This window comes from Sarcophilus harrisii, chromosome 2 (assembly GCF_902635505.1).
Source record: "Sarcophilus harrisii chromosome 2, mSarHar1.11, whole genome shotgun sequence".
NCBI classification, from domain to species: domain Eukaryota; kingdom Metazoa; phylum Chordata; class Mammalia; order Dasyuromorphia; family Dasyuridae; genus Sarcophilus; species Sarcophilus harrisii.
The window spans coordinates 640,949,966-640,968,381 of NC_045427.1; the positions used below are offsets into that span (position 1 = coordinate 640,949,966).

Below are 18,416 nucleotides of genomic sequence, written 5' to 3' on the forward strand. Positions count from 1 at the left end.
CGTGTCTGACATTCACGGCTGTATTCTTTGAGATGATAGTCTCATTCAGCCCTGGGACCAAATCATGGATCCATTTGGTCCCAGTAAATCTCTCCCATTTAATAAATTATTAAATACTCTCTAATCTCTCTCTTGTTCAGTTTCTCCAGCATTACAGCAGTACTAGCAAAGTGCCTGGTATACAGTTGGTGCTTAATAAATCCTTCTTGGCAGATTGATTCTTCAGTCTAATGAAAGCTAAGGTTAAGTGAATATCAGACAACAAAAAGGATTGATGACTTACCTCTACTTCCATAGTTGGTGGTGGAGGAGGAGACGGCATTAAAAATGTTGAATAAATGTCATAGGATATGCCTTCTTCAAGGGGATTTGGAAAAGGGTAATCTACTGACTTGACAAGTTCAATCACTTTCTGTAAGCCAAAGGACAAGGTATCATTATTGTATAGTCTTGGATAATGGACCTCCATTTTCCTAATTCCTCTTAGAAGTGTATGGTCATTTCTTGTCTGATATCTTTTTAGTCTCTTCCTTGCAAAGCGTTTCCTGGTAACTCTTCTTTTTTCTGCTTCCATTTATATGTACTGGCTGTGGTCCTCAAAAGAATTTGGATTGATTATTCCCCCAAGAGAGACCAAGTGGATGAAGAAGGTCTAAGGCTCAGATTTCAACATGGATTTGTTGGATGCCCTGTAGAACTTGTCCATCTGTATGGGACATTGTGCTCAAAGGAGAACGGGAGAAGAGTGGAATGGATTATTTTTAGGAAATTCCAAAGCTCCTGATAAACCCTAAATTTATCTAGAAATAAAGGTTCATCTTTAATATCACTATTCCACTAGTTACTGTGTCTACCTCTATCAATGGTACCACTTTGTGCTATATTACCCTTACTTGCTAACTATGCATTATGGGCTAGCCTCACCCTTATCCTGATTATAAGTTCCTCACGGGCATTGGGTTAGCCTCACCTTCACCCTAATTGTTAGCTTTCCATGAGCAATGTGCTAGTCTCATTCTCACTCTCATGGTGGCTCTCCATAATTAATGGATTAGCCTACCTTCACTCCAATTGTTAGCTCTCTGTGGGTAATGGGTTAGCCTCACTCTCACTCTGATTGTTGCTCTCTATGGTTAATGGATTAGCCTACCTTCACTCCAATTGTTAGTTCTCTGTGGGTAATGGGTTAGCCTCACTCTGACTCTGATTGTTACTCTCTGGTTAATGGATTAGCCTACCTTCACTCCAATTGTTAGCTCTCTGTGGGTAATGGGTTAGCCTCACTCTCACTCTGATTGTTGCTCTCTATGGTTAATGGATTAGCCTCACCTTCACTCCAATTGTTAGCTCTCCATGGGCAATGGGGCTAGCCTCCCCTTCAACCTGATTGTTGTTCTCCATGGGCAATGGGCTAGTCTCACCCTCACCCTGATTGTTAGCTCTCTATGGGCAATGGGCTAGCCTCACCATCACCCTGATTGTTAGCTCTCCATGGGCAATGGGCTAGCCTCACCATCACCCTGATTGTTAGCTCTCCATAGGCAATGGGCTAGCCTCACCTTCACCTTGATTTGTTAGCTCCTCTTAGTCAGAGGTCAGGTTTCAGACTTGTAGAGCTCTGTCGGCATTTACTTAGCAGAAAAGTTAGGCATAATTAAGGAGCTAGTTAATAACACCCTAAATAAGATCCCATGTCATGGGTCAAGTGTCAAGTCCCCCTGGGCTGGCCCTGACCTCCCCCTTGAAGCTCATCCCAGCCAGGGTTTTTGCAACTCTCTAACATTCTCCTCCTTTCTCTGTGGGAGTTTTATCCTCCTCTAAGCTCCGTTAGTGCCGAAAAGGTTAACATCTCCCTCAGTACCTCTCGTGTTATTCTGAACACAGTAAGCACTTAATAATATTTGTTGAAAAAAATGAATGAATGTCTATTGAACTATATTCAATCCCACCAGTCTTTACAAGCAGTCCCTCTATGTCGGCCATTGTGCTGGGTCCTGGGGCTACAAAAATAAAACCCAAGCAGCCTCTGTCTTCAGTGAGTTTAATTCTAGCGGGCTTAAGTGAATGCTTGCATTATCATTGGAGAAATATTTTCTTTCATGGTGTGTCTAAAGGGATTCAGATTCCACGTGGAGCTCTATTTTGGGGGGATTTTAAACACAACACAAATTATATGTTGAAATGTAATAATAATGACTGAAGTGCTAGCTAGCCTTTAGACAGTGCTTTAAGACTGACAAAGCATTCACAAGCATCTCATCTGACCCTCACAACAACCCTTGGAGGTAGGCTCTGTTATTACCCCCATTTTACAGATGAAGAGACTTAGACAGATGTAACGTAAATGACTCACTCAGGATCACACAGCCAGTAAGTGCCCGAGATAAATTTGACAGACACCAGTACATCTCCTTACTGTGTCACAGGCTGCCAGGAGCTCCTGAACATTTGCTGAGTTGATATTCATCATCTCACTTTCTTATCACAATGACTCTGTGCTAAAAGGACTCCCAGTATTGTTACTCCCATTCTACAGATGAGGCAACTGAGAAAAGGTAAATGTCTTGCTGATGTCATAGGACTGCCCAGGACTTTATATGCATTTATTGCTTTTTCCATGAACCACAGAACACCCTTCCTGATAACATGCCCAAGATCACAAGTCTACTTTGCAGATGAGATTAAAATTCCTGGGGAATGGGATCTCCTAGATACCACAGGATTCCAATACACTTATTTTTCCCCCTGAGGCAATTGGGGTTAAGTGACTTACCCAGGGTCACACAGCTAGTAAGTGTCTAAGTGTCTGAGATCAGATTTGAACTCAGGTCCTCCTGACTTCAGGGCTGGTGCTCTATTTACTGCACCACCCAGCTACTCCAGTCAATATGTGTTGGTTTCTTAACTGAGAACAAAACTCCAAATTGAAATAATTTACAAACAAGTTGATGAATTAGTCCTGGTTCTTCTTACTGCATTTGGTATCAATTCATAAAAGTCTTCCCAAATTTCTCTGGATTCTTCAGTCTTCATTTTTTGTATAACCACATTCATATGCCAATTTGTTGAGCTCTTTCCCGACCTTTGCCTCCTGTCTTTGATCTGCACATTTTCCAACACACTATATAACTCCTTTATTTTCATTTACTTATGGAAACTGTAACCCTTCTCTCCCCTTCTCCCCTTCCGTTAACTGCTACAGAAAAAAAAGTGATTAGACATAGTCTGTTCACCTGGAAGTGCCTATAAACCTTAGGAAGTGTTTTTATAGAGTAAGGACTCAGGGGAAAGGAGGAACATGATGTGTGTTTAAAAGGCAAGAGAGAAGGGAAGGGGAAGGAAAAGTGATTGATTTGGATCAAAAAATAGCAGCTTGTTGGATTTATTGTAGGCTCTGAGGAGAATGCAAAAAGAAAGCAGATTCTGGGACTTGGAGGAAGATGTGGGTACTCCTGACTTCTGCGTGACCAAAGGCAAAACCTTTATTAAGATTCATTTCCTTAGTCCTGAAAATGGGCATAATAATGTCCATAATATAGACTTTGAGGTTGTGGTGAATCTCAAATGAGATAATGTAAGCATGTTTTATAAGCATTTTATAATGTAAGCATTAATTATAAGCATTTTACAAATCTTAAGATGCTATTAAGGTCAGTCATTATTGATCGAACTAGTCTAAGCAATCCAAGGATAGCTGTTCCTTTTAGTACCCATTTTCATTTCCCGCTAACATGAAATTAAACATTTTTTTTTTCTCCCTTGGAGATGATTTTGAAAATCTTGGAGGAGGCTGGTTGTGGTTATCCATAAACATGGCAGGATGTTTCATCCATCAATGTGTCTCCTAATCTATCTCCTAGCAGTTCCTCTTGGGGTAACAGCTCCACCACCATAGTGGGGGACATACTGCTGGTGATCTGGTGCCATTCATTTCCTATTCCTTCTTTATCTTTGCTGAAGTATTAGCCAATGCTTTGGGTGCTCTCTCCCTGTTCTACCTCAAGTTCTGGATGCTTTGGGCACTTTCTCCCTGTTCTACTTCAAATTCTGGATGCTTTGGGCCCTCTCTCCTTATTCCACCTCAAATTCTAGATGCTTTGGGCACTCTCTCCCTATTCTACCTCAAGTTCTGGATGCTTTGGGCACTTTCTTCTTGTTCTACCTCAAGTTCTTGGATGAAAGTTTTTTTTGATGACATTTGGCCTGGATGAATCATGAGTGCTAATTAGTCTAGGTGAAACCTTTGTTCAAGGTCTCCAAGGTTTCTGGGTCAGCTGGTGAGTGTAGATGCAGTTGGATATTTGCTGGTTATGTAGATACAGTTGGATGTTTGCTGGATGGACACAGATCTCCCCCTTTTCTGGAGCATCCTGTAACAAAAGTTGGGGATTCTGGGGCAGTTTTGGTAAAGTTGCCTTTTTCTAGGATCATAGATTTTAGTCCAATTTTCTCATTTTACAGATGAAAAAACAAGTTTAGTAAAGTTCAAGGTCTTGCCCATGGAAGAGTAGCCAGGGTGCCAGCCACTGAGTTCTTGATTTCCATCCCAGGACTTTAGCCACCATGTTTCATTTTCTTTGGCTTTAATTAATGCTGCTCATGTGATTATGGAAGCATTTGTTGACTTAAGGGACTTGCATTACATGCAGTCAAACAGTCAACAAGCATTTATTGAGTGCCTGCTCTGTACCCTCCCTGTGCTTTGTGCTGGTGATGCACAAAAAGACAAATTCTCCTAAGGTGCTCACAGTCTAATGGGGGAACACATGACGAAAACTACAAGATCTGGGGAGATCATGTCATGGGAGGTGCTAGTGATGGGTGTGAGGTAGAAGGTGGAATCTTACCCTACTTTTGAAGAGAATCAGGGAAGCCCATAGTGGAGGTACAATAATTTACACCTCTTTACAGATGAGGAAACCGAGTCAAACAGTAGTTGAGTGACTGGCCCAGGCTCACACGGTAAGAATCCGAGGCTAGATTTAGATTCATATTTTCTTGATTCTAGACCCAGCACTTTATCCACTATACCATCAACTGTCTTTCGATTGGATTGAAGTGGGGAGAGAGGAGTTACTGCAATAGTTCAGGGGTGTGTGGGGGGTAAGGGCCTGCTCCAGGGTGGGGATAGCATCAGAGGAGAACAGGGGATGAACCCAAGGGGCCCCACAAAGTTAGAAAGGGCAACATGTGGCAGCAGATCACATGTACTGGAACAGTAAGTCAGGAGGAGAGGTTAACCTGAGATTGAGGGTCCTGGTGACTGGGAGGAAGGTGGTGTCCTTAACATCAGTGAAGAAGGTGGGAAGAAAGAAGGGTACTGGGGAGGAGATATTGAGCTCTGTCTTGGACGTGTTTCTTTTGAGATCCAGTTTGAAATGTCTCAAAAGTTAGGAAGGAAGGAAGAATAGAAGGAAGGAAGGAAGGAAGAAGGAAGGAAGAAAGCAGGGAAGATAAGTAGGTAAATAGGAAGGAAGGAAGGAAAAAAGGAAGGAAGGAAGGAAGAGAAGAAGACAAAAAGGAAGGAAGGTATTAAGTAAGTGTTTATTAAGTGCTAAGGGCTATGCACTACGCTAAGTGCTGGGGATACAAATACAAGCAAAAATAAAGACAATCCTTGTTCTCCAAGAGCTTACATTCCACTTGGGGAAGACAGCACATAAATGGAAGCTGAAAGCAGGGGCGAGGGATGGAGGGGCACTATGGGTCATGGTTTTGAAAACTGAGAAACTCAGGAAGTAGGATGGGAGGAGAATGAAAGCAAGCCTATGCCCTCTCACAAAATAAAGGCTCCAGGAGAAACTCACCAAAAAGTGAAGGGGGAAGGATAGACCCTGGTGAATGGGCTGTTTTGGGGGTAGGAGGCACTAGGTACTGACAGCATAAGATCCAGGTAAAACTATAGAGACAGAAGGAAAAGGGGTTCAAGATATTGCCTTGAAGGGCACACAGTTATAGTCATGACCTAGAGAAAGATTCAGTACTGAAGAATAAAAAAAGAGTATTTGAGCTAGAGGAAAACCAGGCTAGAGCAGAGATGAGAAGCTAGCCAGCCAGAAGAGACTGTCAAGGAGAAACTGATGGACAATAAAATAAAGATAATATAATAATAAAGAGGTCAAAGCGATAAAGAGTCAAGAAAAGGCCTTTGGGTTTGAGTATTGGATCATGGGTCACTTTGAACAGGATTGAAGAAGGAGAGACTGTGTGAGTCAGAGACAGAGGCAGAAAGAAAGATGTGAGACAGAGAAACAGCAAAAGAAGGAGAGAGAAGGGGACAAAGGGAGGGGGAAAAAGAAGGGAATGAGAGAGGAAGAGAGAGATGGGGGGAGGGAGAAAGGGAGGAAGAAGAAAAGGGATGGAGGGAGGGAGGAAGAGAGAGAATAAAGATTAATAAAGAGAGAGGATGATAGAGGGGGATAATCTGTTAGAGAAGACAGGATGGAATGGGATCTCTTGGGCATATAGGGAGGTTTACCTTGACAAAAAGTGTCACCTCTTTTTGTAAACTCTGAGGGAGGAGGTGGGGGAAGAGGTGGTAGTGCAGGAAAACCTCTGAGCAATGTGAGATGAGACAGAAGAGAGAAGAGAACTCTTAGCAAATGGCCTCCATCTTTTTGTTGGCATGTGAGTCAGTCCATAGCTCAGAACAGGGCAGAGAAGATGCCATGAAACATTTGAGGAGAGCCAAGAAAGCTCGGCAGAGCTGCATGTTAATGCTTGGCTAGTGATTCCATTAGGGAGATGCAGAAGACTTGCCTTGCTTTAGTGAGAGTCCAGTTGAGATCATGTCACATGAATTTGGAGAGGATCCAGTTAGCACAATTTCATGATTTTCACCAGCTCTGTCTGGGGAGCATGTGATGATTAACAAAGGCGGGAGATAATGGGAATAATCCCAGGTTACCGTTAGGTTAAGTCTGGCCCCTTACAACTCCTTCTGTGGGTGTTCGGTGTTATTGAAATATTAGTGGCAGAAGCCTTATATGCCAGTGGGCTCACTCTCTGTGATTTTGTTTGTCTGGGCATTTTCCACCCTAACCAAACTCCCCCTGCTCAGGTGAAGAAGCAGATAGGATCTCCCTGAGCTGACGTGACTGAAATATTTATTGCCCTGTGACCTGTCTGAGAGGAAGGCTCTCTGTCCTTCAGGTGGGCCCTGGGCTTGGAGGCATCCCTTCTTGGTGGGACCAGCTGGTAGCATCCCTGAAAACCCCGGGGCCACTGCAGAGTTTTCTAGGTGCATTAGTTACGTTATACTGACTTCCCATGAACCATCACATTCACCAAATTAAGGTTTAAACAACAGCAACAAGAAGATACTAAAGGAAAATTGTGTCTTAATTGCAAAATGGTCTCACTATAGAGTCTCTTCATTAATACATTATATGACATATATTTTAAAGGCCAACAAAATATCTCCCAAGTGTTATTATGAATTGTTCCTAAAAGCTGCATTTAAAAAAACACACACACAACAAATTCAGAGAAAATTAGAACCAATGAATTGTGGTGAGAGCCCAGAGCCAGCAAATGTGTTTAAATGAAGCTGGCTGATGCAATACTTTCCTTTCAAAAATACAATTAGGCCTTTGTATTTTTTTTTTTTTTTTTAACAAAACCTCATGTTTTATAATATCTTTGGTTCTGTAATAAAACCTATTTAAAACAGAGATGGGAGGAGGGAAGGAGAGGAGTGGGGACAAGAGGGGGGTAAAGGGTGGGAAAGGGGGAGGGGGAAGAGAGCATTATTAAGTTTCTTTCCCTGAAAGTTTTAACTTTCTCAAATCAGAACAGTGGAAGCAAATTAAATAAAATGATTTCTAGAATTCTTTTCATGTCCTACTGTTGAATTCTCATTCTTTAAAAACTTTCCCTCCAAAATATAATAGGCTGTTCAAAGGATTTGGCTGAATCTCTTTTATTTTGGTATAAGGAAAAAAAAAAAAAACAACCAAAGAGAGAAAGTATAAAAAACGTTCATAAAAAAACAAACATATGCTGGCCCATATACTTCGCACCCTGGTTCTGCTCCCCACCCCCATCCCTCTTAGCTCGGCCCCCTCCTGCCCCCCTGCCATTTACAGAGGAGAAAACAGAGGGAGGGAATTTAAGTCACTTGCCTGAGGCCTAATTCGGAGATTAAAAATCAGAAGTTCCTGATTAGGTACATCCATTTGGCCAAATGATTTGCTTTTGCCTGACTTTCAAATACCCTCTAAATATGACTTTGAATGAAAAGCAATAAAATGTGTTCCTTCCCTTCCCCCTTTTGAATTTTTTTTTTTTTTTGCTTGTGCATGCATGCACACAAATGGATATAATAAAAACAATCATGCTGTTTCCTGGTACTCCCAACCCCCCCCCCTCTGCTTTATTTTTCGGGTTGAGGGGAGGGAGACTGATAATGACCAGACTATTTTGACCAAGGTGAGTTTTTTTTAAAAAAACAAAAACAAAATCAAAACCAACCAAATAAACAAACAAAAACCTCTCCTGAAGAAAAGAATTCATTTATAAACAGAATAATGGACTGTTAAGTGGGCATATAATAAATAACAGCTACAGATCTGGTCAATGGAAAATTAGCTTTGCATAATCTGCCCATGTAACTTCCTATTTCACCCCCCCCAGATGTTATCTGTTACTTGAAAACAAACTCTTCCCCCCATTTAGTTACAATAAAATCATCTGTTTATGGTCTCAGCTCCCTTCTGTTTTGAAGGATCATTTGTGTAGGTCGAATTATACTATAGCGTTAAAAAAAAATAATAATACTTTATCTAGCCAGAAGTTTCAAGTGTCAAATAAATGCCTCTTTGGCATATCTTAATATTCATAGCACCAAATGTCACAGCTCCAAATAGGCTCGAGATGAAAACGACTATTTACTTAGCAGCATCTTAAGGCTGCAGGAATATTTTGCTGCATTTATGTATGTGGTATGAAATGGACTTCATCACTGAGGGGATAAATGTCAGGGTCTTTGAATTCAGCTAAGGCTAAGGTCAGGGTCAGTTTGGGCTGTGTAATCTGCCTGCAGACATGGAATGAAAGAATTTTTAGCCCTTCATCTTGTTTTGTTTTTTTGTTTTAAGTGTCAGGATCTTACTTGAGCATCTGTAGCAGAGAACTGTTAGTCCGAATTAATACTGAGAAAATAAAGGATGGGGCTGTTTGGGGCCCCAGTGAATTCTGTAATTAAGATGACTAAATGGCTGGCATTATAATTCCATAAATGGTTCATCATTTCTTGAGGGGGGTGGGGGTGGGGGGAAACTTCTTTGGAATTACAACTTTCCACATTTAGGGCCTGCTGAAAAGGTGAGTATTTTTGGAAGCAGCTAAATTCGTTCGGCTGTCTATGTTTTGGGCCCGTGAACAAAATATAACTGAGACTTAAAAAGGAAATTGAGCTGGGCTTGGGAGTTTGAACAACTGAAAAATTCTTGCTCAGAGGAGACAGAGGCTTAATGTGTAAGACCTCAGGAATGGAGGATAAAAAGTAGAAAGAAGAAAAACAAAAGATGAGAAAAGAAGGTGGTGATAAAGTTTTTGTTTTTTAATCTATTCCCCCCAGGTTTGGTTGGTATTTTTAAAGAGAAAGACAAGTAGTGTCCATTTGGAAATACGATTAAAGGAATTCTTTATTTGGTCCTGAAAACTGCTCCCTCCCCTCCTTTGTGAATACTAAAAAACTAATTTTAGTGAGTATATTTGTGGTACCGAAGGCCCACAATATGTGAAACATCCAGTGGTACCAGCATATGAATGCCACCTGCAACAAGTCTGTTAATGCCTCATTGAGGCCATAAATTTAAAATGAAAAGAGAGGAAATGTAAAAGGCGAGGTTATCAGAACCACTTGCACAAGGCGGGACAAGCCACATGCTGAGAAGTTTTCTTGGGGGTTTAGACTATTAAATTTGTTGTGCTGAATGTGTGCAATATTAAATTTGCTAGAGACACCAGGTTTTTTGCATTTTTCAACTTGAAAATTAATCTGAAACTGCAACGCATTAAAAAAAAATCCCTATTGCTTAATAGGCAGTGTTTACATTTTCAAAGAGTTCAAAATGTTGCCAGGTTTCTGCACTGTATGAGGGGAGAAGTAATAAAGAGCTGACTTCTATTTTTATCAGCAGCAAAGTGGTGGAGTTTGGACATTTCTAACTTAATAGGCCTTTGAGATCATCAGATGCACACACACACACACACGGACCCACACACAGCACCTGAACAAGGCACAATAACAAGGAAGAACAAGTTAAGGCAGGAAATGAAGGACACCCATTCCAGCTGAAACTGCAGAAGGAATTTGGGTTGGCAGCCAATGGTAAACCAATTTAGGCTCTGGCAGGACACCTGGGTTAACACCTTTTACACACACACACACACACACACACACACACGTACACACACGTTATTTATTGGGCCAATCCTCTAAATCAGCAGCCTGACTTTTCCATTCAAATACAAGTTAGAAGACATTATATTTCTTTTCTTGGGCTTTTGGTTTCCTCGTTTATAAAAATGAAAATATTCAAAGCCTAGAGTGTCTCCAAAAATTTAGGGCAATTTTAAGCTAAAAAATTTAAACTTATCTAAGAGATATAAACATCATTTTTCAAGTTTACTTAATTTTTTATTTTACTTTCAAATTGTAGGAAGCCTTGGACAAAAGGGAGAACAGATCTTGATGGCTTCAGATTAGGAAGGTTCCTATGGTGAGTCATGGAAAAGGAACATTTTCTCTTCCACAAAGTTTTATTGATGCCTTTTTATGCACTGAGATGTTTCCAGATATGAGCTCCCCTGGTCCCACCCCCTCTGCCCATGAGTCTTTTGAAACAGGAAACCACTCTATCAACAAAATAAACTCCTATGAAACATTTAATCAATCAACATTTAGTAATGCTGCCAGGCAGCTAGGAGGTGCAAGAGAGCCTGGAGTCAGAGAGAACTGAATTAAATTCATCCTCAGACACTCTCTGTGTGATCCTGGGCAAGTCACCTACTTCTGTTTGCCTCAGTTTCCTCATCTGTAAAATGGAGAAGAAAATGGCAAACACCTCCAGTGTCTTTGCCAAGAGAGCCCCAAATGACATCATAGCGCGTGGGACACGATTGCACAATAACAAATACTATGTGCCAAATGTGCCAGATATGAGGGAAACCTGGTCAATCCCTTCTCTCAGAACTTATAGTCTATTTAAGAAATCAACTTGTACACATATAAATCAATATATAAGATTTATAAAGTAGTACAAAGTTGAAATATAGGTATCCAGGTAATCCAAGTTTTAAGCTTAAAATTGCCTGAAGATTTTTTGGAAAATTGTGTGTGTTTATGAATTTATGAAATTTATACACCCCTATATGCATAATATATAATTCATATATGAATAGTACCTCTAGTTTAAAAATAAACATACATATCAATAGTACCTCCGGTCTACAAATAAACATACATATATAGAGTATGTATGTATATACAGTTTACATACAGTACTATAGGTATAGTCTTCATATAAATAATATAATCTATATAGAATACATAGAAATAGTATTTATGTTATGCACAGAACAGAAGCTTGATAACATTTGAGTTATCATAGTCAGGGTTGATAACATTTGAGTTACCATAGTCATTGATTATAATGTTCTGCTGACTTCCCTCTGCATCAGTTTGTCCCAGATGTCATTTTCTTTTGCTTTTTAGTTCCCTTTGCACCATAACATAAACTCACTATTTTCTAGTGTTCTTTCCAAGACACCGGGTCATGACGGGGAATAATGGATAAATGGTGACTTCAATGGGGGGAAAAATACTCTTGGGATAGTGTGCAGACATTTTCTGAAGGAAAGGGTAATTCCACAGAGAATACTCTCCTCGCTTCTGCCTTTTAGAATCTCTGGTTTTTTTCAAGACAGCTCAAGCATTATTATTATTATTATTATTGTATGAGGCCTTTCCAAGTTCTCCAGCAGCTTGTACCGTTTCATTCCTCCACACGTCACCATGCATCCATTTTGTATGTAATATCTCCATGCTTATATATGGACGTGCTATCTCTCATATTAGAATGGAAGTTCCTTGAGGGCCAATTCTACCTTGGTTTTTGTTAGCCATCCATAGTAGGAATTTAATAAATGCTTATTGATTGATTATTGAATCTGAGAGGCCAGCATCTGAGAGTGTAACCCTAAACCTAGGAATTACATGCTCTGGGCAATCAGCAGGAAGCATTACCTCAGCGGAGGGGTGGAGCAGAAAAGCACCCAGGTGCCAGTTCTAGCATTTCATCTATTAGCTTCCTATTTTAATTATCATGTTAACTTTAGGATTAGTGCCATCATTCCTATATGCTTCTGAATCACTCCCAGTAACCCCTTGGACAAAGTCCCTGTTTCCCCACTCTAATTACAAGATTTCAGTTTTTATTCTTAAAAAAAAAAACCTCCTCAAAACCAATCCCCCCAAAACTTAAAGAATCTGATGCTAAAAAGTATTATCTTTAATAAGAACTCCTCTGATTGGATGTAAGAGCTCAATGCCAGAAATACTTTTATTTTGTTCTTTGGAACCCTATGAGAGGAAATGTGTCATGGTGAACAGAGAACTAGTCTTAGAATTTGGAAGCTCTGGCTTCAAGTCCTGCTGATGACCTATTCAAGCTGGGACAGAGCATTTAACTTTTCGGTATCTATTAATTACAGAGAAAATAACAACCAGCATTAGTAGAGGGAATTTCCTCATTTAGTAATAATAAAAAAAATCACAATTCATATCCCTATCCTGTTTCCACTGTTTAGCATAATAGTGAGCACATTGGAGTGGGTGCTTAATTTATAACTGTTGGATTGTATTGAATTGAGAGTTAAAAAACATAGTTTGTAGCAACACCACAACATAATTCCCTGATACATCTTAATATATGATACTTTTAATATTATTTATTATGGTTTTAATACTATGCAATGGAAAATAAATGCTAATAGCATAGTATTGATTGCTGTGAGACATACAAATAATTAAATACAATATTATGTTTTTTTCATGCATCTTATCCCATTTCTTTGTGTAATATTTAAGGAGTGTTTACAGTGGCTAAAAATATGATCAATTAAATTGAGTGCCTTATACAGAGCTGGAAATTTTATTGGGAGGGGTACATGATTTTTCATTCCCTTTTATGTTTCTCCCCTTTTTGAAAATCAAATAACGGTGTATGCAAAGGGGGAAAAAGAAAATGCAGTTTGTTGTTACCGGAAAAAAAAAAAATACTTGGAAAACTACATAGCAAATCCTGGCTGTTTTGGAAAGATCTATTCCATTAAATTAGTAGCTCACACTCCCAATGGTGAACCAGAAAATGAAATGTAAAGTATTTCGAAGGGTTTTAAACACAGAACTCTCAGTATGAAATGAAATCCAAATCTATTTAAATGAGCACTTATGAATATTTGAACCTTGAGTAAATGTTCCATGGGGTTTATTTTTAAGAACTAGGAAGTCAATTATTGGTACATTATATTAGTTCAGTTTGACAGAGATTTTCTTGGTGACATTTCTGATTTCAAACATCATCAGGTTACTTCATTCCATGGCACCCACATATGTACCTGGATGTTTGTCAAGTAAAACTTTTAAAATGTTTGATTTTCTTCTTTTTCATAAAATCACAGAATCTCAGACTTGGAAGGAAGCTCAGTGGCCATCCAGTCCAACCCACGCCTGAAAAAGAATCCCCATTACAACACATCTTACAAATGCTCGTATAACTTTTGCTTGCAGACTCCCCTTCCCCAGTGTGGGAGAGGAGGAAATTGGGAGTGGGAGGGGAGGGTGCGTGTGAGGTGGGGTGGGATGAGGTCGGAGCGTAATCCCATTCTACATTAGGATAATTCTAGTAGTCAGGACTTTTTTTCCTACCACCAAGCTCAAATTGGTCCCATTGAAACTTCCATTCACTTCTTCAAGGGATAAATGGACCCAACTTTATTCATTTATCAGGTGACATGATCACAATCCTTATCCACACTAGAGTTTTTGTGGTTGCCATATTGCATTGCATGTTGAGCATGGAGATCGTTGGGGGAATTGACTTCTAGTGATGTTTTCCTTGCTATTTCTTAATCCTAGCTGTTCAGAAGTATGGGGAATGGAAAAACTTCTGCAGGGGGGCAGTTGAAGCTTTGAAAAAGAGTTTCAAGGCAGAGCTCTTGGATAAATTTTGCTCATTCAGCACAAGAGCTTGGGATGGGAACATCTTGGGTTTCTTTCCATCTCTGCTCCTCTCCTGACAAAATTTTGCAATTTGTAATACAGAAAGGCAGTGAACCACACAGGTTCACTTCAAAGTATGACATCTGGAGTGCCATTTACATGGCAGATCGGGGTTAACCTGCAAGGAGGGAAAGAGAAAGGGGGAAAGGGATGTTATCCTGGCTGGGGCTACCTGGAAGCTGGTTCTGTTCACAAATAAAAACCTTTTAGTGATAAGTGTGGACATTTTTCATGTGCTAGGAGATCTTTGGAGAAATCAAAGCAACATTATGTATCTTTTGGGATCTCTGGTGACTATTTTAACGAATGAGACATAAAAATTGTGCTGACAAATATAGATACTTTAAAAAAAAAAAAAAGCAACAACCCAGGAAATTATAAATCAGTCAGTAACCCTTAGCATGCAGGCCATTGTTGACCACTGAGATGTAGCCATTTACTTTTACTAAACCTCAATCCTAATTTTTAATGGGAGAGTTTGTAGAAGCCATGATGTTTACATATTGGCTATTTTATTCAACGTTTGTGTGTTTCCTTTTTCTGCAGTTAGCCCATAAATTATTACAAGGAAACTTGCTGTCACGCCTATAAATATTTTCCCTTGGTGCTGTGCATTTTTAATATCCTTTAACTAACTGCTGAGCAGCCAGCGTCCAGCTCCGGGTCTTTATGGGCTGGACAGGGCAGGGTTCTGGGGCTCCTTCATTGACTGTTGCCAGTTTTCTCATCTGTGTTCGGCCCAAAAGCTCCCACAGGAAGCAGCCAAACCCTTCCTCCCCAGGGACTGTGCCAAGCACCTTCTCGTCCCACGCACTGTACAAGTCATTGCTTTCAGGGACCTCCCAGGCTCTCTCAGGGGCTTCCATTAAGCAAGATGGAGCCCAGCTGGCTCAAGGCAAGTTATCGTGAACATAATGAAGGTCACTTGCTTGTGATAGGCTAACTCGATATTTAGATGGTAAATATTTAGATTTGGTGGCCATCTCTATTGCTAAGTTACCTTGAAGGTCATTTTCTGAAATCTACCATTATCCTGGGATGGTGAACAATTTTGGGGAGCCGGGGAATGGAGAGATCTCCTGCTCCCATTTTATTTTACTTTATTTCTAGTCATATTCTCCTAAGCTATCAAACTCACCCTTACATAATGTTCCACTTCCTATTTCCACAGTTTCACATTTTCCTCTGCACCCCAGAATCCATAGCTTCATTTAAACGTACAGTTCAGATACTGCCTCCTCCATGAAGCCTTTTTTAGAGCCTCCAAGTTGTTAGTTCAAGCTTTTTCTTGAATTTAGCTCATAATGCCTTGGATATATTTTGTGTCTATTTATCTGTACAGGAGCAGGGTACTGTGGAAAGAGGTCTCGATTTCAAGACAGGGGAGTAGGCTCTTGTTTTGCTTCTGAACTGGGCAGGTAACTTGACTTCCTTGGTTCTAAACTTCCTCTTCTGAACAGTGAATGCCAGTTGGGATCCCCAGTTGACTGAAATCCTTGTCTTGTATGTTCCTATGTTGTATCCCCCAGGAGAATGTAAGCTCTTTGAAGGCAGGGACAGTTTTGTGTCTTGTCTTTGCATGTCAAGTACCTGACACAGTGCCTTGCACATAGTCAAGAGCTTAATTGATAATACTGATTGGTTGAATTGGAGCTGGAATGAATCGTAAGGAGACTACAACGTTCCTCTTGTGTTTTTAAAAATCAAAAATGCAAAGCAGCACAGTGGAAGAAAAATCTACATTATAAACACAATGTTTCGGAAAAGATATTTAAAAAAAAAATTATGGAAAGAGCATTGGACTGGGCAACAAGAGAAATAATTTCCTGTCCTGGTTGTGTCATCAACAAGCTTTGTGGTCTTGGGAGTCATTTTAGGTCTCAATTATTTTTTTTTTCTGTCAAATGAATAATTAGGTTATGTGATTTCAAGATTCTCTTCTAGTTCTAAAATTTCTTGTAAGGATTAAAGTGCATTTTTTTTTCCTCTTTACAAAATGATCTGGAATTCATAGGATTATTGATTTAGAGCTGGGAGGCACCTTGGAGGTCATTTAGTCCAAGTCCCTCATTTAAAATTGAGGAAACTCAGGCCTATGGAGATGAAGGGATTTGCCTAAAATTACATGAATAGTAAATAGCACCCAGATCCTTTAAGCTAACTATTGCACCAAGAGCTGCCTCTTGATAATTTTATTTTAATATAAGTGATGATAATAGCATTTAGATTACAAACTTCTTGAAATCAGGGATTGTCTTTTCCCCCTTTTTTGTATCCATAGTGCCCGATACATAGTAGGTGATTAATAAATGTTTATTGAATTTACTTTTTGAATTGCAAAGTGATTTATGAATTATCTCAATTTGTTCCTCATAATAAACCCTATGAGATAAGTACTATTATTTATCTATTTTACAGATGAGGAAATTGAGGTAGGGAATAGTTAAGTGATATGCTCAGACCCACACAACTGGTTAGAAAGCATCAGAGGTAACATCACAACTCAGGTTTTCCCAATTCCAAGGTTAGCCCTCTCTCCTTTGGGCCACCTTGACTAGATATTATTCTTAATAACAATTCTATTTCCAAGTAGGCTTAAAATTTGTAAATTTTTTTCATAATAACCCTGGGAGATCAATAGTGCAAAGGTCATTGTAGCCATTTGGCAGCAGTAAGCCTGGCTTTAAGCCTGAAGCATTTGCATTAAGATCTTCCTCTTTGGGGGGATAATGATGATGTTACTCTGTGCTCCTGTGGGAGGGACAGAAGTGGCTCCAGAGTTTTGGAGAAAAGAGAAATTCTTTTTCTTCATTCTTTGAGAGAGACCACAATCAGTTCCAGGGAGAGAGGGAAAAAAGACTGAAAGCAGCAAACTAGGGGAAATCCAGCTCTTCCACATCTCTCAGATTTATAGCTTGTCTACTTCAATTTCAGGGTGAGACTGGGCAATCTTTCTCTTGGTTGAGTGAGATCTCAACTTTCTCCCAGATAAAAGACTATTACATTGAGGTAGCTAGTTGGTGCAGTGGATAGGGTACCAGCCCTGAAGTCAGGAGGACCTGAGTTCTAATCTGGTTTCAGACACTTTTTATTTCCTAGATGTGTGACCTGGGGTAACATCACTTAACCCCTATTGCCTTAGAAAAAAAAAAAAAGACTCTAATATCTTCTAATTTATATTACTTTTTCTATCAGCTTGGATAAATGATTTTATTTATCATTAAATATTGGTGATGACTTTTTGTATTTTGCCTTCAGAGAGAAACCTTCTTCTCTAGAGGAAAAATATTAGGAAAGCTTGAACCTAAGAAAACATTCACTCCTCTAGATTAGCAATATTTAAGGGAGTCAGGAGATATAATTCCAGCTGGGTACCCCATTTCAGAGAAGAATAGTATCCAGCTTTGTTGCCCCTTCTCTTGCTACTCTCCAGGCAATAATTGAAATCTCACTGGGGAGAGGAGGTAATTATCAAAGTTTCTCCACAAGCCCAATGCAGACAAAGCCATGTGGACGTACACATCATGTGGGCAACACACTTCAAACAGGGATGATAAAAGAGCAGCTGAGTGATTTTTCTTAGGGCCTTAAGGAGGCTTTGAACTCAGTCTCCTGATTTTAGCTCCAGTACTTCTGGACAAGGCTGCCTTGGGCTCCTCAGGAACAAATCTAGAAGACAAATGTTCATCATGCTTTGTCAACCCTTTCTAGGGTCAAGGACCAACGGAGATTCTCTTTGTAATTGTCTACTTTATAGAGTAAGAAGTGGAGGCTTCAAAAGCTTGGGTGATTGGTTCTTGGTCACAGAATCCCTAGGTGTCAGAAGTAGGATGTGAATCTAGGTTTTAACTCCAGCTGCAACACTGTATCCCTGAATCTGTGATCCCAGAGTTCTCATGGCTTAAGGATAGGGCCAATCTTTGATGGGATAGAGAAGAAGGTGAAATGAAAACTCTTAGATCCATAGGGCAGCTGCCCCCGGATCGAGTTATATCACTCCTGGTCACTCTATGCTTTGTAATGGAAGGCCTTGTCTCGATCCTCAGCATCAGTATAGAATTTAAGATTGAAAATAATTCTGATTCATTCCCATGAGATGATCTGAGGTTTGGAGAGATCACAAATG

General features: G+C 39.9%; 1 protein-coding gene across 1 annotated transcript in view; it reads right to left on the minus strand.

Moving 5' to 3' along the window:
* Positions 1-18,416, minus strand: part of CABCOCO1 (ciliary associated calcium binding coiled-coil 1) — a 154,737-nt gene that overhangs the window by 8,693 nt on the left and 127,628 nt on the right. Inside the window, exon 6 of the mRNA XM_003755058.3 lies at positions 284-412. Within this exon, the coding sequence (XP_003755106.2) occupies positions 284-412 (129 nt within the window). The remainder of the gene's footprint in view (positions 1-283; positions 413-18,416) is intronic.